The 27,436-nt window shown below is 41.3% G+C and overlaps 1 protein-coding gene across 6 annotated transcripts in view; it reads left to right on the top strand.

Annotated features, from left to right (window-relative positions):
• Nucleotides 1–26,649, top strand: part of LOC118420879 (fibroleukin-like) — a 50,665-nt gene extending 24,016 nt beyond the window's left edge. For 5 of the 6 annotated variants that reach the window (XM_035827934.1, XM_035827931.1, XM_035827937.1 and 2 more), the window contains exons 4-8: nt 16,491–16,613; nt 17,093–17,242; nt 17,641–17,754; nt 20,965–21,087; nt 23,366–26,649. In XM_035827934.1, the coding sequence (XP_035683827.1) occupies nt 16,491–16,613; nt 17,093–17,242; nt 17,641–17,754; nt 20,965–21,087; nt 23,366–24,042 (1,187 nt within the window). In that variant the 3' untranslated portion in view covers nt 24,043–26,649. The remainder of the gene's footprint in view (nt 1–16,490; nt 16,614–17,092; nt 17,243–17,640; nt 17,755–20,964; nt 21,088–23,365) is intronic. The other variant, XM_035827932.1, reaches the window with a different exon arrangement.
• Nucleotides 26,650–27,436: the final 787 nt, after the last annotated feature.

Raw genomic sequence — 27,436 nt, 5'->3', positions numbered from 1 at the left:
ACAGACCTGTAGCATCCATATTCACACTTTGATTTTTCCCGAAATTTTGGATTTCGTTAAGGAAGTCTAACGCAATTTCGTTACGTCTTTGGGTTTACTGAAAAAGAACAGCTAGATACGGCAGTATTATTCATACTTCATAAGTACTCGATACTGCAGTCTGGAACTGTGTAAGAATTTTACAACGAATTTGATGTTCACGTTTTACAGACACCTATCATTCATATTTCCCACAAAAATTCTTAATTTCGTTAACGGAGTCTGACACAATTTTGTTTGAAGATCTTTGGCTTTAAAGAACAGCTCGATACTGCTCAAGAGGGATGCATGAAGCATTCTAGTGAATTTCAACAAGATTACAGGAGGATTTGGTGACGTCTGTAGAAGTCACATGTACTGACGTCACTTCCTGTTTACCAAGAAGACACTAAAGTGGACGTCATTTCCGTCTTCGGGAGTTCTGCGAAGTTCTGCTGACTGATCCCAATGTCGTCGGCAATGTCAAATCGTGTTCCCGCCATCCATGCGCAAATAGTCGGAATTCGATCATGAGCTTAAGGAATGTGCTTCGGTCAGGAGTCAAGGGCAGTGTCAAGCTCATGATCATATTTCTCGTTCTTGAGATGCAATATATACTGGCTCTGTTTCACCTACTATACACGTATACAACGTAATGTTTCATATCCTTCTTTTCACTTCCACTAAACCTAATTTGACTTGATGCATTCCCTCTGAAATATTCATATCTAAGATTAAGAGAACATCAAGTTTATTTCCTACCCTACTGGAGGCATCAGAGGGAGGTTTTCACACTGAGCACAGGAAAGCAATGAAGAATTTGCCTCATTTTGCGTGTGTTGTTTATATGGAATATCGCCAAGGCAGTTGACGTCATTGTCAAACAACAACCGATGGCGCAATTGAGCAAAACAAATAAAGCAAACGAACAAATGAACAACTGACTGAAAGTGCACAACGTGAGAAGTCACACGTAGCCACGCAGGTGCAAATGATAAGATGAGACTTGAGATTAAGGTGGTAATATGTCAAGAAATAAAACGAAATAAGTACAAAATCTATTTGTTTCTAATTCTTTATCTGTTCCCCGCCCTTACATAGCAACACCTCCAAACGTTGAAGAACCCACTACACTAAAAAGTAGTTCTTTTTCCGGCGTGAGTAGAAAAAAAAAAACGAAACCTTACAGTCTGGTCTTACGTAGCGCCTACTCCAATACTGCACAAAACTGGTGCGCCCAAATGTGGCTAATGCGAAACAAACAAACACCGAGCTGGCTCAAGTCAACTCCCCACCAGGGCCCCCGCCGCAGGAGTACCCGGGGCCGTTAGAACAGGCGCCGGTCATCCATCCTCGGCATTCTCTCCATCCCCCTCCAAATCAATAGTCATTATCTGACGGAAAATGGTCGATCGGCCTCCCCTAATGCCGCCGCCATTTTCTCAAGTAGATTTCGCTGATGCCGCCATTACGCGATGTGAACTGATGGAAGGGACGGGCAGACTTAACCCCGGCACAGATCTGTCTTCTAGGAACGACATAGGCTGCTGGGCTGTTTCGTTTTATGTATGAAAAAAGCAAAATATGAAAAACGCACAAAAAACATAGCAATATTCGTTGAACAATGAGATTTTACTCAGAATCACAGACAAATGTGGAAATGCAGCTCCCGGTAAACGTCTTGTTTTTAAACGAAATCCAACACTGCACAGCAGGGGTTTTCGTCAGTTACTTTTCTCTCTGATGATTTATCAAAAAGCAGTCTGTTGACCGAAATACAGTCTGACAAAAGGCCTAACCGCACCGAAACATTTCTAGTTAAATATTTCGTTTCATTTCGATGCAACTAGTATTGTCTCAACATGTAGGAACATTAACTGCCATCGTGACATGACCAAGTGTGAGGTAACCGAACACCGAATTAGAAGTGGAACCCAGCAAAAAAGGTGTGTCGTAGGAAAGGACAGGTGTGCAACTGATAGCAACGTGAAAGGATATTAACACTGTACTGTACTAGTGTCCCAAAGTAGAGCAATAAACGTATTTGAAAAAATAAACATTTTGGGTTTTTGAAATCGCAATTTTCCATCAAAACAATGATAAACTTTGACTCTAGACTACCAATTGAAACATCGGAACTAAAGAAAACAACAACATTGAAAGAAGGAGGCTGAGAAAGACATCGTTCCGAAGATTTCGTTAAACAATGTACGAAAAGACGTTCCACCAAGATCAGCCGTTAGGCAACCAAACCACGCCAGCGGTCGCCACGCATGAAACATGCATACATCATGAAAAGTATAATATCAGACAAAGACTACAATTCAAACGCGGGGCCTTGAGTATATTTTGTAGGGATTTGGTATGTTTTGATATCTTATCTTTGATGTTTTATCTATCCATGCCATCAATAATCACTTTTAATGCAGGGTATTAGGGAAAGACATTAAGATATTTTGTACATTTTAATGATACTGACTTGTCAAAAAGGCTTCATCGTCAGATTCCATTTGGATAATCACGATAGTTTATGTCACCCTAGGTAATCTGCAGATACTAAACGTTAATATTTCTTACCTAATTATCAACACATGATCAATGATAACAATGTTTTACGGAGATGGGATTACAAAAATGCTAGAGTGGCACTTCGTCTATGATCTCTATGAGACTGAAAAGTATACCTGAAATAACGCCCGTGAAGTAACAACGTCTGGTTGTAAATATCTATCATTAGGACTAGTTAATTGCGCGAAAACAAGGCATTCGCTGAAACTGTGGAAGTGTCAGTCTCGCTAGCAAGACAGACAAACGTGACGGATTACAGAAGTTGTAACATGTTTCTTTCTGCATGTTAACATCAACGACACAATTTGTCAAAATACACATTCTCATTGGGTCACCATTCCCGTGACCCCATTCGTCAGAATTGACCCGGGGTCACGACCAAGAGGTCAAGGCTTGAACATTAACGACAGCCATCTTCTTGACGGCGACCGAGTAATGCCAGTCAATTTCTAACGAAACTCTGATGCTTTCTAGCGTTTTGGCACTGAAACGGGTATTTAGATAAAGATAGATAAAATTTTGAGACGTCGAGTGTAGGCAGACTCTACGAGGAGCGGTCATCAGAAATCGAGTGCACTAGAACTGATCTGCCATCAGAAAAAAAAGAAACTATTTACCGCCGAAAAAACGACTCGAAGAGTCTGCTACAGAGGCTAATCTTATGTCAAGAAAATGCGAAGACCCACAAAGGTCATGATAATTGCCATTTACAGTCATGCACTTAAGACTTTCTGAAGCAATGATGGGTCCGTCAACAACCCGAGAACACCATACTTGTGCAGAGGTCAACACCGGGCGTCACGCAACAATAGCAGATGTGCGAAATTTTCTCCATAATGACGCCGTGACGTCACCCACCCCCTCAAACAAACCAAACTGCGTCAGAGACAGTATCTCTCCTTTATCGTGTGTTTCCGTTTAGGGCCTAGCCGTTAATACATAAGGCAGAAAATAACTGTGACTGTGCTTTGCTAGCTTTCTGATGACGTCAAAGTTTAATCCACCACATTGACCCCTAACCGCGTGTATCCGATGTGGATATACCACATACAACCATCACGACGGAATCCTACAGAGTGAGCACAGCTTGTGTGCAAACACACACTCACGAGCCAGCGCAAACGGCCAAAGCTTAGATTTAATCAAACATTTCTTTTGTTACTTTATCGATTGTATAGAATTAGGTTTCATTGCGAAACTTTTATTACTCTATAACTTCCAAATTTGTTATAATCCTACATTTAAACTTAAAGTCGGACACTGGAGGTGTGCTAGTGTGGCACAAAACCAAAAGACATTCCGCTGTCAACAATGTCGACCTGACGATGACAACGGAATTTCGGCACATTTGGGGGCGACCCACCAACGAACTTAGTCGTGGCGCTTATTGCACAAAACCATAGTCATAAAAAATACGATACGCTTTTAAGGAACAAGTTTTCCAATGATAAAACATTTTATGTCATCAAAAACATCCGATCAAGAAAAAAATCGCAACTTTTCGAGACCATCTCATATAAGTAGCTCTGGTGATCATCTCATGATTATTATCTTCTTGATTGTTATAATGATCTGATTGTACGTTCTTGATAAAATGAATATCATTGTGAAGGGCAATTTACAAGCTTTACAAGGACATGTAATGCAATATAGCTGATCTGATAAAGTATACACGGAGATGCAATCGACCAAAATCAAGTTTGCGAACTTTTTGTGCTGACTTTAGCTACAGAGACAGAGAAAGTTTCTTCTGACTACAGATAAGCAATACCGGGGCATTTTCTCCTATATTCTTCTCAAAGACTCACATGTCTTTGCGTATTCATGGCCAGCATCTTGATCTCACGGCTTAGAAAGCCGACTCAGGCGAGTTAATTAAAACTTACGGGATGATATCACTGAGGCCGCAAATACCACTCTCCCATGTCCACAAGGTATGGGGATTTATAAAATGATTCAGAGTTGTGTTGAAATTCTCTTCGCATCGTGGCAAAACCTCACAAAATCCTCTTAAACCCTACAAACCCGTGGCCTACTGACAGGAGGTCGTTGATTAACGTTATATATAGGTTGATGAACCCTTGATTCAAGATTGAAGACAAAAATGTAGTTTTGCAGCTCTTGGTTAGTACTGATGAACGGGCCAATGGCAAGGCTCAGTTTTGCCATTACCATGTATATGTAATTGCTTATTTAAATCTTCTATTTTGAAGTAGTCAGTGTCAGTGCATAATACTACTCCATAAAATTCGTTACGATTTCAATAGTTTCTTCTTCGGGTAGCTACCTTAAAATTCAATTGTACAGTTACGTCCAAATGGAAATGAAATGTGCATACCCGCAAACGTAAAGCAGACGATTTCGTTGCGACAAATAATGCATTTTGTTATACTCAACATGCAAGTCATGCGAGATGGAAGCATATACGTCGGTGAAGGTTAGACATCCAGGTAATAAGATACGCCAAAAGCATACTCAAGCAACTGGATATGATCTTGGAAGCATATAATTCAATTCAGAACGAGCATATTTCGTTTCTGGCTTCCTAAAAGCAATCCAGTCAAACATTCAGCTTCTGTGATGAAATCCCATCATGAATTTGCCTTGACCTTCCCCTTCAGCAGAACTGAACGGCCGGAAAATTTTTCCGAGTTTGCGCAGTTTCCTGATGTGCCCGTTAATGTACATTCTATGCTACAGACATAGTCTATCCCATGTCTTTCCAGGAATTTGGGAGGGACAGTTACATGTAGCTGTTGCAGTTGCTGTGCATGTTAGTTCAAAAACTTTTTGACAAAATGATTCTACAAAGAACATCTTCAGCTGTAGTTAGAATGTAATAAAAACCGGAGACATTCATCAAATGAGGAAAAACAAATCGAAAAACATTTTATGATTCAGAATTTCCGCACCAGGAAAGTTGCCAATTTTGTTCATCATAGATTATAATGTAGAAGAATTTTAAGACTTTCCAAGTTGATTAATCATCTCTAGAAAATTCTTTGTTTTTGTGATGTTTCTGTTTGTGATTCTGGTAACGTAACTACCATAGAATCGCTTTCTGCGCGGCGGTTGTTGCGGCTGCCGGTGCCCGCGTACCTCTGCGGTGGCCCCCGTTATGTACTCCCATTGTCTCCGCCCCTTGATTGGTCATCCATCGCACGCCGTTAGGAATCCAGGTTAATGGCGGAGAGGTCTGCCGGCGCAATCTCCTGCAACCTGCTAGCATAATACACCTGTCGAGAGATGAAGTGTTTTCACTTTCACACTCTGCTACAGTCATACAGACTACCGCGAGCTCCCGGACTGCGGCAATATGTCATGCTGCTGCGGCTCCTGCAAAATACTACCAGCCTTGGTATCGCATTTACAAACAGCTAACAAACTGCTTCCCAAAGTTACTGCAAGACCATTTGGCTGTGTCAAGGACATAGAGCAAAAGAGAAGTGCATGGAGACCAAGCTATTGCAATGATGAGAAAATTATTTCCTGTTTCCTATTAGCTACAAGTGAACGATGTTTTCAGTAGCCTTCATCGAACTTGGAATATTATGAACCGCGGGGACATCCGCAATGTTTTGCGTTCCTGCTAACCTCCAGCTTCTGCCTTCTTTCCAAATGCCACAAGCCAACATCCTCGTCTTTCTAAATACAGTAAAATACTAATACAGATTTTAAATAACAGATTTCAAATATCTCCTAACTGTACTTGAAAGAGGTGCCGAAGCCCTCAAGCCTCTGAAAATTAGACATGATGGTTATTTGCATAATTCCGACCTGTGTCAATCTCAGTTCATTTGCTGCAAACTACTGGTACTGTGCGTGCAAGCATCATTATTGCCGTGATCACAAATAAACATTACATGCAAAAGTATCTTTGGGCTACTGATTATGTGCTCCTAACAACTGCAACAACCAGATTAAATGTAGCTGAAAATCGCAAGGCACGTTAGGCTCCAACTTGAAAGTTATCGTAAAAGCTGGCTATTTGTTCTTGCCCCTCCAAGCCCAGGAATCTAGGACTCTACTCGTCAATCAGGTCACCGCAGGCACGAGGGCAATGACCTGGTTATAGCACTACAGTTAACCGGGTCAGGTCTCAACTGAGTTGTTCATCTACAGAAGAGTTTCTCCTAAGTCAGCAAACGTGCCCAATTATGCAAATCCGTAGAGCAATTCATGCCCTTTGTGTAACTTGGTCTACAAGGGATGAAGTTGCGCCCTTTTGTGGTCTGAAGGCTACGGTTTTCTTTACTGACAATGAGGAGAGTAGAAAAACGAGAATAAATGACTCTATTTGATACTTAATGATGTGAAATAGTGAGATAGATAGTTATAAAGCTGTAGTTCGCACACGTAATGGTTAAATCTTGTAACAGCTTACAGTTATGTCTGTCGGCATTACTTTTTGTTGTTTTTCTTTATTGAACTTTTATGTTAAAACATCTTGGCATTGGCTTCATTGGAAAAAGCTTCTCAGTATCAAGTGTAAGGCCATTCTCCAAAAGAATGCCCCGTTCGCGGAAAATATCAGTTTAACGATCTGAAATGATTATCCGAAAACTACGTATACACAGGTTATAATCCTTTTAAACTCATCTTTCATGTGAGCACGGCAGCATTGGTCTGATGGGCTAACACCCCTTAAACTCATCTTTTACCAGTAAAAGGATTTATATAACATTCTATTAGTGGACAAATGAGCTAACACCCCTCTTACGTATTGTTGCCATTTTTCATCAGTAAGACGTTAAATGAATTATCTTGGTAGTTGGGTATTATATATAGGGGCGATTTTTCGCTACTACTTGAGATTATAACGATTGTTATCACATGTAAATGCTTTTAACATGTGTTTTGGCTGAACTGCTTTTCTGAACTATAAAAAGATTTATAGCTATGTCTGGCTGCGGGATAATGGAACTTGTTTCTTCCTGGAAGACAGCAAAACGCCTGTATGAACACCCCGGGCCGGGCGGCCATGCCTCACCCTGATGCCGCGATCCGCGCAGTTTCCATGTGGATTCTCACAGGAAATGAAGTCCATCAGCAGCACTGGTTAGGACGGGTTTTTCATCCAAGGTGTCCTTTTCACATGAGATATATTGAATCCTGCACCTCCCTATAAGCCTTCCCTCAGCTCCCGTCAGACCTGCTCAAGAAGTAATGAACTTGAACGATAGACATCATCTCTGAAGGCTAGTTCGTTCCCGTACAACAGTAATCTTATTAGATCCTCACTGGGATGGAACGATATCGTTTTTCCAGGAATTTGGGAGGGGCAGGTAGCTGTTGCAGTTGCTGTAACGTTACATGTTAGTTCCAAAACTTTTTGACAAAATAATGCTAAAAAGAACATCTTCAGCTGCAGATTGAATGAAATAAAAACATGGGACAGCTATCGAAATGGGAAAAGCAAATCGAAAACATTTTCTAATCCCGAATTTGTGCACCAGAAAAGTTGCCGATTTTAAAAAAAAATTTTTTATAGATTACAATGTAGAACAGTTCTAAGAATTTCCAACTTGCTTAATCATCTCAAAATAATTAATTGATTTTTGGGATTTTTCATTCTGCTAACATAACTACATTGTACCATGGAATCGCATTCATCGAAAGAAACGTCAAATCTACATGTACTCGGGGGACTATCACGAGGCAATGTAGACAATTCAGATGTAGGAATTTGTTTATTGTATTACATGGATAAATATCTTGTTTGTTAAGATTATATCTAACCCCCGTCCATTGTTTCATCTCCACCCGTCCCCTCCTCCCCTTTCCCGGGCCCCGCAAGGGCACCTTGTGTATTGATTGGCGCTATCCGTGGTACTGAATGTTCAGTTGTCCTGCTGCCAGCGGCTTTCAGCGGCCCCCGGCCTGCATACTGATCCATCGGCGCGCGCTGAGTAATTACAAGCGATGGCCTATCCCCGAGAAGATCATATCCTTACTTAAGCGATCCCTGTGGAGAGGGGAGATAGAGAGGCCAGATCGATAGGCCCCGTTCGGGAGCACTTGGAAACCCTTGTGCGGCGGGCTGATACGGCGAGCTGCCCTCCCGAGATTATCGGCAAAATTGGCCGCAATTTTCCCCCAGCAATGTTCAAGCGGGCTCTTGTTGCGAATTCTCGGCATTTCTTCTGGGACCACTTTAAGGCAGCTTAGACAGACGATGTCGGGATGAAAAATTCATGACCGCCGCTGCGTGTGCGGACTGCCGATCGGAGCAGCCACAGTTGTGCAAAATCCGAGTGCAGATATTACTAATTGGTACACAACTGTCGAAATCCCGCTCCGATATCTTCTAAAAACTCCAACGTCTAACAGTAACCAATATTTTTCTAATAATTTTTCCGAAAGTATATGTACATGTATAAACGTCATTGTTTAACGGAAGGTTAATTTGATAGAATATGAAACGAAAACTCGTAACGCGTAAAACTAACAACGTTTCACGGGGTTGTAGATTCAATCTCATAGAGGGGTTGTTATCGTCCGAATGACAAGGGTTCATTTTCTTTCAGTTTTCTCCGCAATTTGTACTGTATGTTCAGCAATAACGGACTATCGCGGCCCTGCTCTTCGCTGATCAAGTGGCCTGTGAGATATTTGATAAATACAAGCAGAGTAGCGGCTGCACCTGTTTCAGGGATGATCGAGAATTCGGAGGAGTCAGATGGTTTTTGAAAATTGAAATTCGATACCTCACCCTGCCCTGATTCGATAGATCTATTTGTGTAATTGTCAATGCACGGGGCCCACCTGCTCTCTGTACCCATCAAATCAAAATGGCCGGAGTCCGTAATGACCAAAGTGAGTGAGATTTAAAGGAATGCGAGATTTGATGAACATGTGAATAAACAAAGTGGACTTCCTCTGCTGCTTTTGGAGAAAGGCTAGTTATTATGTAAAATTCGTTCGTATAACCCCTACAGGATACACGCTTCATACAGTTTAGGAAAATCAGCATTTCAGGCTCCATTGAAGTGAAACATACTCCTGCTTAAAATGTCAGCAAGAAGGGAATAGGGGAATTCCATGCCTTTTCGCGTTTGCCATAATCACATCATGCTGAGGAAAGACCCTACTTTGCGCATGGCAGATCCTGTATTGCTGACGACCTGCATGTTGCATGTATGCCCCCAACTAACACGCGCCATGAATTCTTAAACATATTATGTAATAACTGTCAAGGGTTAAAATGAATAAAACGAAATGACACGTACTGTCTGCAAAGTACGGCTACAAAATGCAAATTTCAAGCAAGCCCTTTTAGTGATCTAATCCGGTTAGTTTCTCCAGGTTGAAGAGCGGAAAGGTCTTAGACGTGAGCAACTAATCTGTAGAATCACATTTTTCACGGCATGAACAGTGCTACGGGAATCTATTGGATAAAAACACAGGATAGATCTAACGAAAAAAATGGATAGATCTAATATCACATGGTTGCAACTTTGAGGCTTTTCCGTGTTCGTGTTCCGTATCCGTAATATCTTGCTACGAGTGTCGAGAAAGTCTCGAAAGTGTCGAGTGGGCGCATAAGCAACAACGAGTATTACCCAGATATCCATTATAGATTTTTACAATTACAACATTGAAATAACAGCCCATTTGAAGCCAACATGTGAAGTAGAATCTCCTTTTAGTTAGTCTAAAACCATGATCTCCGAATCTGCTTGGACAAGTGTAGTTGTATGTTGGTTATCCGGTTTTGTGGCAAACGAAAAAAAGTGTCTATTTCATTTATTTGTGTTATGCTACGAACCTGGTTAATAAAATGATTAGGACAACAACAAAAAGCCATGGGTAATATGCCAACATAGCATGAAATGAACAAAAAAAGCATTAGCAAAAGATAGGCGGGCTATCATTAATGTGATGTTTAAGGTGAAAAGCAGGCGGTGAACCTTTCACTACTGTACCAGGAGAAAGAAAAAAAAACAACAAAGAATCGTGTAGTTTTCTTAGTAGCCGGCTAGTATAAGCCTAAAAAAATAACAATGAAAAAAAATTACAATGTTGAAATGATTCATCAGTCTTCGTAATAAGCGTCCGTACATTTTGATTAATGAAGGTGTGAGGGAACTGTTGATGGTAACGCCGTCTGCAAACCAAGCATGCAGGTGAAACATGGAAGTTTGCTGACTCCGTTTCTTCCAAATCCACCCACACATAAGGTGATGTGCCGGCAAATGTCTTGTTCAACTGAGTATGGTTAATATAGTCAGATGCAATTCCCACCTCAACTTCTCAAATAAACGGGAATCTTGGCGATTTCCCATGATTCCTGTCGGTTAGTGACATGACATTGCTGACTGTGCCTTCAAGGTCAAAATGGCGGTTCCACGGTCTTTAACTGTTACTGGTGCTGATATGTTCGATACAGTATATGCACATCATGGAGGATAAAATAATGGGACAGGGCGAGACCTTTAAGACATATTACGTTTCTCCTTGCTCGTTCTCCCCTTGTAATTTGCCCTTGTATGGGGCCACAACTGTCCCGGATCTATGGGAAAAGGTTAACGTAACATAAGCGCTTTAAAATGCCATGCACATTTACTGTTCTGAGTTTGGGGTTGGGCCTGAGCCAGCAGTATCTACTATTTGGCAATGATACTCAATTGTATCCACCGCTAAGCAAGAAGACCGCTATTTCCTGCAGAGTTGTCATTTATTCAATTCCGTGTCACGGAAAAGATGTAACGAATATTTCTGTTTGTTACTATTTACCCATCAGTCATTAAAACGTTACAGGTTGTTGTACAATACACAACTCAAAGTTGCTATTTTTTCAGCAGAAAATGTCAGATTTTTAATGATATTTTACAAGCAGGTTGACGGTGCTCCGCCTGCGATCACTTCAGGGCAAAAGCGAAAGAATGCGCCGCTCTCGATCTATTTCCAATTTCTTAGAAACGAAAGCGAAGACACTAGTCATTTCCTTAAGCTCTCGATTACCTAGCAGATAGAAGGGTAGAGAAGGATCAATTTTGCACAAATTTCAAGTACTATTCTTGAAAGATATCATGATTAGTAACGTATAACTTTTGCACAGCTGGGAATAGGCCTCAGAAAGATTCACCTACAAAGACATTTTGTCGCGGACAGCTATTGTTTCGAACATGTGGTAACGAAATCTAAATGATATTGGCATAATTCCTCAAATGTCACGATTTTTTCCAAGGAAATACACCAGCCACACCTATATGAATTTTTAAAGAATGCCATACTTCCTTAAAATTTCCCTTTCTGGCCTCGGATGTTGTTTCCCCTTCTTTATACTTCCTGCATCAGAATTTGATGTGATCTCTCCTCAGTGATAGTCTGTATGGTGGGTTTTATGCCATTCCTTAGCTCAGTAATGAGCGACGCGTGAGATGTCAAATCTATTTCTTACCCAACCCACCGAAAAATAAATTTTTGAAAATGGGATATGGGAGGTAAATCATTCGGATAACAAAGGAAAGCTGTGGAAAGAAACACTCAATGTTCTTCCATGAATTGTCTGAAGATACAATTCTTTTTCCAGCTTGGAAGATGTCATATTTGCATGTTGATGATTTCCCAATGGCCTGATGAGGATAGATGGATTTCTGCTAAGGCCCCCATAACTCCTGGTCACACATGACTGATGATGAATATAGCTGAACATCAGGCCTACGCGAGTGGAATGCGGCATCCCATGAAAATCTCTTGACCGGATCAAATGTCTTTTCACGTGCTTTTATTTGGGGCCTTGACGGGGGGATCGCGAACATAGTGCACCTGACAGCACCTGGCAGGTGTGTGTTACCTGTGGGTGTGTGTGACGTAACGCATCACGTGACATATCTGGCACAAATATAAACTTGGCTGTTGGCCAAAAATTCGTTTGATGAAGAGCATAGATACGAGCAATCTTTTCTAAAATCTTTGTATCAATCGCCAAGCTATTTTCGTTCAAAAGATAAAGATTCCAATACACCCTTTGTCTTATTTGTTAGAAATGCTCAATTTCAAGGTTATCAAGTGTACATATTGTTGAATCAAATTTGCCGTTTTTTATCGCAAGTTTCCCTCGCCATGCTGGAAACCGGGCGTGGCCGATTCGGCAATTTCCATATCTTTGTAGCTTGCACAGTTTTAAGGCCCATAAAAGTTTTAGTGTCCGCCTTTGTAGGAACACATTGTACTTTTATTAGTATGATTAAGAGACGTTAGGTAACTGTTACTGCCTGGGCGGTTTTCCATTAAACAGTTGAGATTCCGACAGATAAGAATCTCTACATCTCAAAGGAACAAAAGCTCTTTATTACTTAACATGTTTTTGCCATGTCTTATTGATTAATGTGGTGTTTTCGTTGCTAGGTGTATTCTGACAATGGTTTATTGATTTGACAACAATACACTAGTGCTTTAAAACGCCGAATTGTACACAAGATAAGGTATAACAACATTGCAAAGATTTAACAAATGGTACTTAACATTAAGGATGGGACTTTTATACGCAAGTGACAGTACACAAACAAAATGGAAGTATTCATTTGCCAATCACAATATTCGTTTTATCAACAAAATATTAACACATTAAGGGTGAAACTAACACAATAAACAAACAAAATAGAAGTACTTATCTTCCAATCAGAAAAATCGTTTATCAACGAAATATCAATTGTTGAATAAAAGCAACATATTGCCAAAGTAGCATTATTGTACAACAGCAGAAATTTGTGTCTTTCCTTTTTCTGAGAATAAAATGAGAAGACTAGCTCATAGAACTAACTCAACAAAATATCAAGTGCTGAACAAAACCAACATAATACAAAAGCGGCGTTATTGTACAGTCAAAGAATTTTTTTTTTCTATTTTGGGATTCCTAGTTGTTCCTGTGCGCAGGCCCCAGCCGTTCGGCACACCCCTGCCGGGCCCCACTGCCGCGGAACTCACGGAGCTTACCAAGCAGCGCGCAAACTTGTCAAAGTCAACCAGAAATCAAACCGCGCCTCCCTGCCAAATGCCGATAAGGACCGCGGCGCTGATTGCGGGGTTTGCAGCTGTAATCAAGCGCGCTGCTTTCTCCAAAGAAACGCCGTATCAGACCTGCACATCAACCCCCGGCTTAATGTCTGGCTACAGTTGAATGTCTTAAAACAGACAGCGGAGAAGACGGGAAGAACATACCCGCGGCATACTAAACATGGCCGTTAAAAGGAGAAGGTCAATTGGGGATTTCGTTCTGTACATTTTGATTCCTTTCTCGTCTTGATCCGGCTCGGGTACTTAACGAAGCGCTTGAACATCAAGGCAGGACTGAAGAAGTTCACAACTCCATAAAAACCGATGGAGAGATCCTCAAAGCTGGGTTTAGCCGACTTTGCAAAGTACCAATCGAAGATTACGTTTCAAAATCAATTCAGGATTTGAACTTGAGAATAAGATGAGTGAACTAGCTGGGTGAGAATTGTAAGAAACCAACATGAGCTGTATCACAGCCTGGTATCTCAGAAACAGTGCGCTGTGATCCGTGGCGGAAGACGCGGCCTCTCGGCGTGATGAAATGCCTTTTATTAAATTCGACGCTGCAATCAACCCCTGAGGCGAAGTTGTAAACGTGTTTGACCTTGGCAAGGTGATAAAAAAGCTGTTTCCGCGCGGCTCCTGATGGAAGGGTGAGGAGGAGGCAGTTAATAGAATCTGAGAGGTGATGTCTATTTTGGGTATTCGGAAGGAATCCTGCTGCTTAGCAGACTGCACACGTTTAACGGTTGGACGGATTGAGAGAAGCAACATTGGTTAATATCATTAACGTACATTTTGATATCCACTTCTAAACTTATTTGTCACTTGGTTCCTTTCACTATTTGCTTATTAATCAATACATCTTTAATATTTATCTTAGTTTGACAAAATGAGAATACAGGCTTCTGGCCTTCCTTGTATATTTTTTATGCTAAAATCCCTTTACGTAACTTGCCACTCGCGCAATGACTAAAGCCAATGAATAAAAATGATCACAATAGGTGAACAATAGGTGAACAATAGATAATCAATCAATCAGATAGAATGCAATAACGTAGTCAAAGCAAGCAGGATATAGAGTTTAACCTCTTAAAATATAGCTTCGAGATCATTTGCTACATAAGAGGTTTGTGCAACAACACCAGGCAGGCAGAGAGGAGAAAAACAAATCTAACAGTTAACAAGGTAATCGCCGATCTAACTTCGATAAAAAGTAAGGACCTAAAGTTTTAGCCTGTAGATTCCGTTTAAGAGACGGCACAAATGTAACCGAAAAATGGGAGACTTCCTTTAATCCAGCTTTTCCTTATTCCCCTGAAGACATTAACTTGCTCCGCTATCTCACAGATTCAGAGGCAGACGAAAATGCCTTCTTAGTAATCTAGTGCACTTAAGTCATGCCCGGGGTCTTAAACCACCACCTTCAAGAACCTCTGTACGTATCTTCGGTATAACTTTAATCTTGAAAAGGAAGGCTGGGACAAAGGAAATGTGACAGAATGAAAGATCACTCGCCGACCTTTGAGTTCTCGCATGAAGCGAAACGCCGCACATTTAGAGTCTTGGCAATGGACTTGGGCGGGGTTCAGTCTCGCTCGATGGACTCGCATTACAGGGAGCGGGGTGCTCTTGAAATCACGGTCGATAGGGGGCGTTTTCAAGCGCCCTCATGAGCGGGAATACTTCGTGTAATTACCTCTGGCAAAAGGCTTATTTGCGTCATCCTCGTTAGACTGTACGTGTGATTGCAATATAGATGTGTGCAAGAAAATCCCAAGTCTAAAGAAGTCTCTACATTTTTGAGTACTTGAACTAATTAAGACATATTTTGCCTAAACTATGTGTTCAGATCGCGACCCAAACTGTCGCGATGTTCTTGCAGATGAAATTGATACATAACCATATTTTTGCAACCCTAGAAATCCTAACAGTACATGTGTGCCACCACCTAACCGGTCACCGACGACCAACCCTTGCTCTCAATAAAAAGCTATATTGCAGAGAGTTTGATGCAGGTTACTACGTGCAGGTGGGCACAGGTGGCTTCCTCTTTGACATTTGCATAAACACGCAGTGCCCACACCCGGGCACGATTGATAGTCGGTTCAAGCTGGAACAGGGCAATTTTATTTCAAAGTGCATTAAGAGCACACTTCAACATCGACAGTGAAAATCCATCGCTTATGCGCACACGGTTGAGTAGACCGAACCACGAACCCCACCAAACTTGGCCAAGAGTCATGACAAAGGAATGCAAAACAAACGACGCGCAGAAATGCATAAATTTCAACAACATACATGATACGACTGCTTTCTTTTCCGTCGAAGTCAGAATCGGTCTATCTCTACACTGGTAGGTTTGCATACAGGGTGATGTGCCTCACTATGAAATTTCCAAACAAAAACAAAAAACCAATCTTGTTGACTTACCACAACTGGTGATGGGGCTTGACTCATGAAACACGTGCTCCATTTTACATATATCTGCAATGCCAATGCCTGTGTTATCCGGTGCTAATATCGCGTATAAGGGCATCACAGCGTAAACAAAATCATTTTCCATGAAAAGCATTGACAATTTTGCCAATGCAAGTATACCTCTAAGTCGTTAAGAATTCAATATCAAGAAATTAAAGTACATGTTGTATGTAAAAATATTGGTGGCCATTGGTTTGCTCCGCGAGACAACTATCTTTGTGCAATTGCATTTTTCCGCGATTTCAAATGTCATGTAACGTTAAATGGCGTCCAGACGCAACTAAGACACATTATCAGAGCGGCGCGTGTCTAACTAACTGGCATCCTTTGTATCCACAGAAAGGGCTACTAAGAAATTTCTCAGAGAAATATCGAACTTTGACATCAGATTACATGAACAATGTGCTTCCTTTTTTCTGCAGGGCTGAAAGATTCCAACGATTGTGATCCGAACCCTTGCGTGCATAACGGGAACTGTACCGATGGCATCAACTCGTTCACCTGTACCTGCCCAGAGGGCTATGAGGGGAGGTTTTGTGAAAAGAGTAAGTAAAAAAACAACTTTTCCCTAAATAACATTAGATTATGGAACGATTCATGAACAGCTTAGACGGCCCCTTATGCCATGACGCCAAGAATCCGTTACGTCATGTCATCTAATTTGGTAATTTGAAGAAGAGCTGAGAGTCGAAAATTCGAAGAGATTTTTTGCTGTGTTAGAACAAATTTTATCTATAAACTGTACTGATGCGCATTGTCTTTTGCTATTCTATTCTACCAAATCTTTTTTGTACACACTTTACATATCATATCGTTGTAATAGTAACTACAGAATTACTAGTATTTACTGTTACTGTCCTTGGTGCTGAACTTGTTGTTATCTTTCGAAGTTTTCAAATCATAAATTATGCACAATGTTTTACATGTACAATATTCTATCCAACTGAAAACTAGCAAAAATAATCTCTCTCTTAATGATATAATGAGCAGTAAGCCAAAATGTAATGTTCCCGCCCTGCCCCAGATATTAACGACTGTAACAGGATGACACGGAAGGGTGGGAATGTGTACCTGTCCAAACACCTGTGTGCGAACGGCGGGACTTGCATCGACAAGGTGAACGACTACGAGTGTTACTGTGCACCCGGTTTCACTGGCAAGGACTGCGGGAGAAGTACGTACAGATAGTTTCATTTACTTTATGAAAAATGGATGATGATTCAAGTTCGGTGTGCGTGTGCATGTGTACTTGCGCGTGCACGTGCGCGAGCACGCGCGCGCGCGCGCGTGTGTGTGTTTGAGCTTCTGTGTGTCTGTGTTTCGGAATAGTTGCGGGCACTGTAAGTCAGGAACCTCAGGATGGATTTTGGTGATATTTGGCACGGCAACGGTGTTGGGAAGACAAGGGTCTAGGTTAATCATGGGCCTTCTGACGACTTTCGTTGGCACTGAAGCAGAACTTTCGGTTTTTGTGTCTTTTGTCTTCCAGTGAGTGGAATAACTGTACACAGTGTAGCATTGACTCTGTTCAGTGTATGTGCTGATCGGTCACATTTTCCCACTCCCCTACAGACATCGAAGACTGTACTGAATACTCATGCCTGAACGGAGGGACTTGTAAGGACGGAATCAACTCTTTCTCCTGCCATTGTCCTGCTGGCTACACCGGGAGGATCTGTGAGATCAGTGAGTACACAGACTTTGCAGTGTCATGAGTACACAAACTTTGTGGTGTCATGCGCACACAGACTTTGTAGCGTGATTTCTACCCAGTCTAGTGTCATGGATACACAGACTTTGTAGTGTCATGAGTACACATACTTTGTAGTTTCATGAGTACACAGACTTTGTAGTTTCATGAGTACACAGACTTTGTAGTGTCGTGACTTCACAGACTTTGTAACGTCATGAGTACATATAATTTTATGTGTAAATGTAACGAGTACACAGACCGTCAAGTGTCATGGGTACGCAGACTTTGTAGTGTCATGATTTCCAATCATATATAAATTTATAGAGCATACTACTTTTTTGCTGTTCTTGTTTTTCTGCCATCTGTCCATTTTGCAACGTTCATTACCTTTGCCAGAATGGCTAAGGTTATGTTTTGGGCTTGTGAGTCTGTGTGTCTGTGTGTCTGTGTGTGTGTCTGTTAACAGCATAACTCGAGAAGCCTTTGATGTATCCCGATTATATTTGGTAGGTGGGTAGGGGTCGGGAAAACGAAGGTCAAGTTCGATAATGGGCCCCCTAGCGGCTTGCTAAGGTACTGCAGCAGAACCTCAATTTTTGATATCTCGTGTTCTGGACATGCTGTGGTTATGATTTTTTAGTGGTAGATAGCCCTTGGGGCAGAGAGTAAGTGCCGTAAGTTTGGACTCCCTAGCGGCTTGTTTGAAACTGCAGTTACCGATTTCCTTTCAAACTTTGGACTAGAATAACTGGAGAACGTGTTGATGGATCGTCATGATTTTTGGTATGTAGATAGCCCAGGTAACAATGTACATAATGGAATACTGATTATGCAAATCAGCAACTAATTTGCATAATTAATGAGGAAAGTTTATAAATCCACTGCATTTCACGATAGGACTTTCAAACTTGTCACATATATAGATGAGAAAGAGAGAAATATCAATGCATATTAATTATGCAAATGACGGCCTCATTTGCATAATTAATGAGAAAATATGAACGTGTTGACGGATCGTCATGCTTTTTGGTATGTAGATAGCCGAAGGGAAGACTTACATGATGGAATTCTAATTGTGCAAATCGACAGCTAATTTGCATAATTAATGAGGAAAGTTTGTAAATCCACTGCATTCCTTTATAGGACTTTTAAACTTGTCACATTTGTAGCTGAGAAAGAAAGAAATATCAATACATTATTAATTATGCAGATGATGATCTCATTTGCATAATTAATGGGAAAATATGAACGTGTTGACGGATCGTCATGATTTTTGGTATGTAGATAGCCTAAGTAAAAACTTACACAATGAGATACTAGTTATGCAAATTAACAGCTAATTTGCATAATTAATGACGGAAGTTGATAAATCCACTGCATTCAGTGATAGGACTTTCAAATTTGTCACATATGTATTGAAAAAGATGGCAGAGAGTAAGAGGTGTATGTTTGGGTCCGCTAACGTCTTTCCTTGAACTGCAGGAGCCGGTTTCAAGAAGGATGAAAGTATCATCATGATTTTTGGTATGCTGATAACTTAAGTGATGCTTGATACAATTTAATATTATTATGTAAATAGGGATCTAATTTGTATGAGCAATGGGAACCAACTCCAGGCATATAAAATAAAATGTAATGAGTAACACATTCTACATAACAAACCTGGTTTATTTGGCAAAGGTATGTGTTCGTGGAACTCTAGTTAGGAATATTTTTGTCGGGAAACTAGCTAATTGATATCATTTGGCCATTTCCCTCATATAGTTTCTGCAATTTTGCCCCTTCTATAGTGTAAGGTTTCTTATACAAAACAACCTCGACGGTCGTTATTTAGTACGTATGTACTTCCGTATCATTGCAAAAGCCATACCATTGTTTTGCAGAGTTTCCATTCTTACTTTTAAGCCACGTTTCTGTTTTGTATTACGCTATAACGTTACTATTCGTTCACATATTACATTATTCATTCATTATGAATTATCTAAACCAGCCTGGCGGGTTCGGTTCGATGCAGCGCTCACAGATTGATCGGTGTCCAGTCGCGCCCGACAGCGGGCAGGGGCAGGGGATCTTCCAGGTTTAACAATAGAGAAATTCAATAACATGGGATGGGGTCTGCCTTATGACCATCAGAAGAGAGATGGCTCGATTTGGGAACTCAGAATTGATTTCCGATGTCTCATATCTCCGTGATCCATCCTTTACCTAAGAGTGGCTGTTACTGGTTGGTGACCTTGGAGAATGACTCATCGCTGCTGATGCTGGGACGTGTCTGATGTCCTCTCCACTAAAGTCTCCGATCACAGATTTGACAAATCGCTCATCGAATCTGATAGATCAAGAACGATTTTTCTTACGTCTGTGTGTCTTGTTGCCATCATACTTACATGATATTTTAATCATGAAATGAAAGTTTGCACAAATCCAATTTTCGTTGCTGCACGGTCCCTCGGCGATCTCCATCTATTAGAAATGGAGGAACACACCTACCTCGCGGGTAAACTAAACTAACCAAACATTCCACATCATGACATTAGGGGTACCAGTACAGTAGGATACTTCACCAAACAGATTCCTCTGTAGAGAACCTGGACCTGATCCTCTGGACCTGGACCGTACCTGTACCTGAATTTTATGTACCAGTACCCAAGCCTACTCTACATCATAGTCGTTACCCACCGGTCTACATGATCAGTCATGTCAGAATCACAATCCTGAAGGATTCTCCTGGTGATGGACGATCCCGGTCATTAGTCAGCGGGCACTTCGGGGTTAACTCTCGGTCAGATCTTCACAGGGCGCCGCTGAGTTCCATCAATTAACCCGATAAACCCGCTAGGGCTGAGAAGTCTTTGGTTGAATTGATAGATTGTATCTAATTCTACCTGGCTTATTGTTGATATTGATGGATTAAATCATGTTTTATAACCCTGTGGTTCTAAAAGACTTTCATTTCCATGTTTCATGACCATATAGCTGTTGTTGAGAGAGCTGTGAACCATGTGGTGAATTAGAAACACATAACGTTAAGCAAATATTCGAAGGAGTTGTAAACTTTCTGTTCTATCTGCCATCTTGTTTGTCACACAAGTATATCCCAACAAGGAGCTTATATCAGTTCCTTGATCCCATCATGCCGTGCGTTAAGACCAGAGCTGTAGACTTATGAAGTTTTGACCATGAACCTGTGTCCTTTCCACCAGACTCTGACGACTGTCTGCCCAACCCTTGTGAGAACAACGGGACCTGCATCGACGGCGTCAACTCCTACAGCTGCGTGTGTCTGAGCGGCTACGCGGGGGCCAACTGCGAAACAAGTGAGTCCTGTAAGACAAAAATTACTTAACCTCTGCCGGCGTGCCGATGTACATCCTGTGACCGTGGCACGTGTGGAGGTTCCGTGAGTCCAAACTGCACTTCATACGACATGCGCGCACTAGATGTCAGCATTCCACTGTACTGCGATTCTCACCAGATCTGCGGAGTAACACTAGCGGTGAACAGGCCGACTCGAGGACAATTTTCTTTTTTTTTTCTTATCAGCATGGACATAAAGAACAAATAAATTTCTTCCACAACACTGTGTTTAATTTTATCAGAGAGAAAAAAAACGTTTATAGCTCTTACTTTCTCCTTGATTTCCTAATCTCTTGTTACATAACTATAATGGGTATGATAGTTGCTAAAAGTTGTCTAGTGTCGTTTATGATTCGCCAGATGGGAAAGGAGCCGCATGGGTTCCTCTGCAACTTTGTTGAAAATCGCAGTACCATTCCACTCCCAGACCGGAGGTCGATGCATGCACTCGATGTCGCATGACAGAAGCTTCGATTTTGCTACAGCGTGATTATATGGACAAGTCGACCTCCTGCAAACCGAGCTTGATTTGTGAATACGGTTTATTTGATAGGGGTACGGGTGACAACCCAGTTGCTGATCCATGGCTAGGAGTCGGACAATGCATATGCAGTGGCAATGAATATCTAAACAATCTTCGCTCTATCGTAATCATACACATTGATATCGATTGTAGTTATCTACACACACCTCCAACTATTCGGTATACATGCAGTGTTGGGAACAAAGTATATCGTACACACAGTGAATACTTAAGCCACAATAGAAGCCACTTCTCCAGATGTTGTCTAGAGGCGCAACAATATATACATAGCCTCCCGAGACTGAACTGCTAAGGAAAAAAGACACTTCTAAAACGTTCTTGGACTAGTCTTATCCATGCATGACAACATTGATTACGCGCGTGACGTACCTACAGTCATATTCAATTCTTTAAGCATTAATCATTTTCAAAAGACGAGGACTAAGAGTCCATTTGAGTCTTGTGCAAAGGAAACGTACTGTTTCCTTGAAAGGATATGCTTTTCTTTCAGCAGTAGACATTTTACTACATACACAAATGACCTTATTATAGAAGTATGGTTATTCCAGTAGTATGGTATACTCAATACATAGTACATATACCAATGAAAACATTTTGGGGGGAATGTGAAGAATGTGTGTATCAATGCTACCGTAAATTGTTGAACCAAAATACGATTTCTTGGAGTACGCTGTACACAAATACATTGGGTCTGTTCATTGTACTTATGCGGTATATGCATAATAATGCATACCATGTGGAGTTAACATGGGTGGAATTGTAGTTAAAACTTCCCAAGAAGTCATGCAGTCTAAATATTTGGTCTTCATAAAGTTTATAGACAAGGAGTCACTATAGACAAAATTCTAACAGGCCATCAGAGAGTGGTCACATTGGCCTGGTGGTCCGGTAAGTGTACAGGTGTACACTTGTGCAGGTTTGACTGTGTCTCCACTATTGACATTGTCCAACTGACGTCAGCGATCTGATTCGTATCTAACTACCTCTTGATCTTTATGCTACTAGCCAGCACCTTAAGTGTGAACAAATCGATTACTTCGAAAGCCTAGCATTATATTCAAGTCAAGTGTTTGATATTTCAAAACTTAACATTAATATGACACTTTTCCTTGATCTGTTGAATTGTAAGAAAGTATTACGTTATGAAACTTATATAACACCATGGTAAAAGAAAGCAACTAAAAGAAAACCTCACAGGAAATGATTGACGTATATGCCGAAAATGTCACTGTCATATACTTACGCATGTAAATTATTGTAAAGAATGACACTTTACAAGATATTGTTAATGCATGCAACTGCAGATTCAAGCTAAGCATACCCAAGGCGAAGAATGTATTTGATGTTCTCTTGTAGATGTACATTGAATATGAATTAGCTGAAAAGATTGGGTACAATTTGATGCCAAATCATATAAAATTCTGAGTCTTTACAATGGTGTAAAGATAAAAGGCGAAACTGTAAATGAGAACAAAGACAAGGGGGTAAAATTGGAGAACTTTATACATCTTCTGCCTTGACTTTGCCCTGGATCACGTTGACCTTTTAGTTGATGACCTCACCGAAACTACTCAGCTAAAATGTCACGTGATCAGGGTAAAAGTAACTTGTGCTTTCATGCTGTGTCATCTGCGCATGACATCGAACAATTTCCGATGTTTTGCTGTTTGAATCTGTTTTTCTCCCTCGATACTCTTCTCTAGCCTACCGCGACTGCGCCGAGATTTATAAGAACTGGACCCAGACGAGCGGCGTGTACTACATCACTCCGCAAGGCGCGCCCAAGGCCATCCTGGTGTACTGTGACATGACGACGGCTGGAGGGGGCTGGACCGTCTTCCAGAGGCGTGTGGACGGCGCAGTCACCTTCTACCGCAACTGGACAGAGTACCAGCACGGCTTCGGCAACATCGACGGCGACTACTGGCTGGGAAACGACAACATCCACATGCTGACCAGCCAGGGCCACTACATCCTGCGGGTCGACCTGTCCGACTGGGAGGGCAACTCCGTCTGGGCGCAATATAACAACTTCACGGTGGAGGATGAGGAGCACAAGTACCGCCTCCACCTTGGGGCTTATTCCGGGAGTGCAGGGGACGCCCTGACGAACGCGCGCCCGGTCTATTCCAATCACAACAACATGTATTTCTCAACGTACGACCAGAACAACGACAAGGCCACACGACAATGGAATTGCGCCAAGCGATGGCAGTCGGGCTGGTGGTACAACAACTGCTATGACGCGCACCTGAACGGCGTCTACCACCACAGCTGCAGCTACAAGGAGTGGGACGGTATCATATGGCTGCAGTGGAAGGACAAACTCTCGCTCCGCACCGTCAGTCTCAAGATGAGGCCGGCTGACTTCCAAAACTAGAGGACAACAGGACAAGAACCAATCATCAACCGCACGGAATCTCACGGCACGCTACAAGACTTTTAAAGAATCGGAGAAGAACGACAGAGAAGTTTACAGTTTTGTTAGGGATCAGATTCATTCTGCGTTATCCCTGAACTGCGTCTGTGTGAAAAATACTTTTTCAACTTTATGTCGTGGTCAAATGACAATGACCACTCAGCCAAAGGGCCAACACGGCATCAGAGTCTTTTTCTTACCACTAGTGAAAACGCATTTCACTTGATCTTTAAGAGCGAATTAAGTAGTCTAATTTGACTTTCACATACAGATGAAGTTCAGAGATTGTAGGAAACCTATGATACTCGTGGATATCAGAGATGGTTGTACCAGAGAAGAAGGACTGTACAGTGTCTGTCTCTCTTGATGTGTAGAGAAGCGTCCCCGTCCAACAGTGAGTGTACAATGTTGATGTTCACCTCAGGAGCACTGACCTAAGTATTCTCACGACAACACACCGATGTTCCGCTCGATACGCGAGGGGCTACGTGAAACGCAAGACAATCGTTTAACGACAGGCAAAAGGAATGGAAGATGGTGAAAAATTGTCATTGCTGTCCTCTGGCTTTGTGTAAGTCACCGTACCCAGTCTGATCCGCAATGTGTAGAGTTTAGATAACGGATGTAGAACATATCAAAAAGGAAGAGTTGTAGACAGTTAGGTATGTCAGACTGGGGCGGATAATATTTAGTAACGATAGCGTGGTATGACTAACCCAAATGGAACAAAAATGAGGAAATAATTATCACAATAGGTTGAAGATAGTGTGAGTAACGGGCAAATGCTGCACAGAGTATTTATTGATGCACTATATATGATGGGAATGAGTGTAAAGACATTAACTACTTCAGATTGGTAGAAAGAATGTACGGGTCGGTTTCAATGGGACGTACCTGAGAAGAATTTCCCTTGTATGTCCGAGTAATCTTACCAGAGGGAAGAAAAGCTCAGCTTGTAAAGAAGGGAACCTAAACCGTGCCGTGAATAGAGTAGGGGACATATACACTCTAGGTATTGCCGAGTCTCGTAAATGTGTGTTCATTTTGACCTTGAACGTGACTGAAACTCTTGTACCGTCGAACCTTGTTGTACATCGTTGAAGACAGTAACAAAGCAAAGCATGAAATGCTCCCGTTGGCCCTACTATATGTGTATAGTAGTGTTTTGTACAGACTTTAGCAACCAAACGACCAATGTGCATGCCGAGGGTTCGTCAGAAATCAGCGTACTGAAAATGGCATGTCTGAAGCGAATTTTGTTACACTGTGTAACAAAGGAGGCGTTAACAGTGTTAAACATTCAATCGAATGTGAGTGCAATCGCAAAAGGACCGGTTCTGGTATATAAAGGATTTATGATGTATAGGTATTATATGAGCAGGGTGCCACAACAATAGGTAATGTTCATGAATTTGATGTTCTTGTAACCTTTTGGGTTGCGTTTGTATCACAACCGTTTCTATTCTGCACTATGTTCGACATGACCTATCGTGGGGAAGTACACTTGGACTTTTGTACAGCTCCGAAGTTACAGCGTTGGAAATTTGTTCTGCAGATCGTTGAAGCTTGGACGAAGCGAGGGTCTTGTTGTTTATTGAGGACTCGAAAACATCCCTGTTCTTAAGTCGTGGCCGTGGCCATTATGAGAAAGGACAACCACAATTTGTGAGGGTTCGTTTTTATGAAAGTATCTGTATGGCCAAGAGAAGCAAAGATTTCATTCTTGTCTTTGATGCACAATTTTTCACTCCTTCTTTCAATCCTGAAACGATATTTTTTCCTTGAAATGGCCAGAGCATTTTAAAACTGGCCGTCTATACTAGTTTCAGCTTCTTGGCCACCAAACAGTTGTTTTCGATAATACCTCTCTACAAACCCTTAATTACAGCCTGTTTATATTTCACCAATGGATCGGCACACACTGATCACACGACACGTCGTTTAGAAAATATTACTCAAGTTAAGGAATGTACCCTTCCCTCGATAAACTGCCCTGATTGGCCACAAACAATCCCCACGATGTCATGTGATCCCAGAACAATATAATATATGTAGCAAAGGCATGTGATATAAACACAGTAGTGCAATATGGAACAACTAATATATTGACTTTTCTAGAAAGGCTCACTCTAGACAAACAGCGTACGCACGACAAATGTTACTTGTATGTACCTCAGCGCTTTTCTTACTCTGCTCACTGTAGATCTATTATTACAGGTCTAACATATGTAGATATTCAGTATGTTGACGTGTGTAAAGAGAAAAAATGTTGCAACATGTTGCTTGTGATTTCCTGTAGTTCTGCCACAGTGAGATTTGGTGCCCTTGTGTAAAATAAAATAAAATGTTGGTTGCAGTTTTTTGTTGAAGGATTGTACAAGCACGCAGAGTGATGACGTCACAGGGTGTGGCGCCATATTGATGACGTGTCGGGAGATGAAGGGTGAGTGAAAGCTACCTGGATTCCCAGACATGGAATAAAAAGCGGCGGAGTTTGGCGACAACAACAATATGAAAATCATGTTGTTATGTTGTATTCAAATTGACAATTGCGTATGATATAGCTTTTTTTGAAATCTGGAATCCATCCTAAGTTACATATTCAACCAAAATTCATTTAGTTTTGAATCAAGCCACAGACAGAAGCATTCGGTATTCTATCATAGCTTTCAAAAACAGTCAAGCTAAAGCACTTCAAAAGGCTCACAAATTCCTTTTCTTTTCTTGAATTCACAATCTATTCCAAGGTAAGGTCGTCTCAGCACATAACCGATTTCAATGTCGCATCCAATAGATACGAGAGGCCGAACCAGTCGAGTAACTTCTTTTATGCTATGGTGTAAAATACTGTCTTCGTTATGAAGCTATAATAATTATAATATTGATAATACCAAATCTCCTCAGATTAGCGGAAATAGATAGCCTATATCAAAAGAGCACTTATGAAGAGAGAAGAGATGATGAAAAATGTTCTATGTAGTACCTGACTTTGAGGGCCCTACAATATACATGTTGTTGTGATTGGTGAAATATATTTCAACTCCTCTATCTCGACTTGTAAGTGTTGTGTTGTTCCTGCATGGCTGACCGATGTAAAAGCCTGTCGCAGCTTGTTTGAACATTTTTACACGATGGAAGAGGTGTCACGTGATCTCCAGTATGGCTCCTTACCTTATGCCATCTGTTACTTCTAACATTCTGTGTCAAGTATATGAATAAACGCATTACAGTGTTTTGAATCTCAGCGTGTCTGTGCTTTATTGCCTGATTATTGTGGTATAGATTTAGATAGATTTGTGAGGCTCCTGCCAGTTGAAACAAAAGTTGATTGCAGAAAATATGAACATACAACAAA

The sequence above is a fragment of the Branchiostoma floridae genome, chromosome 8 (genome assembly GCF_000003815.2).
Source record: "Branchiostoma floridae strain S238N-H82 chromosome 8, Bfl_VNyyK, whole genome shotgun sequence".
Classification (NCBI taxonomy): domain Eukaryota; kingdom Metazoa; phylum Chordata; class Leptocardii; order Amphioxiformes; family Branchiostomatidae; genus Branchiostoma; species Branchiostoma floridae.
This window is presented reverse-complemented; position numbering and strand designations above follow the sequence as displayed.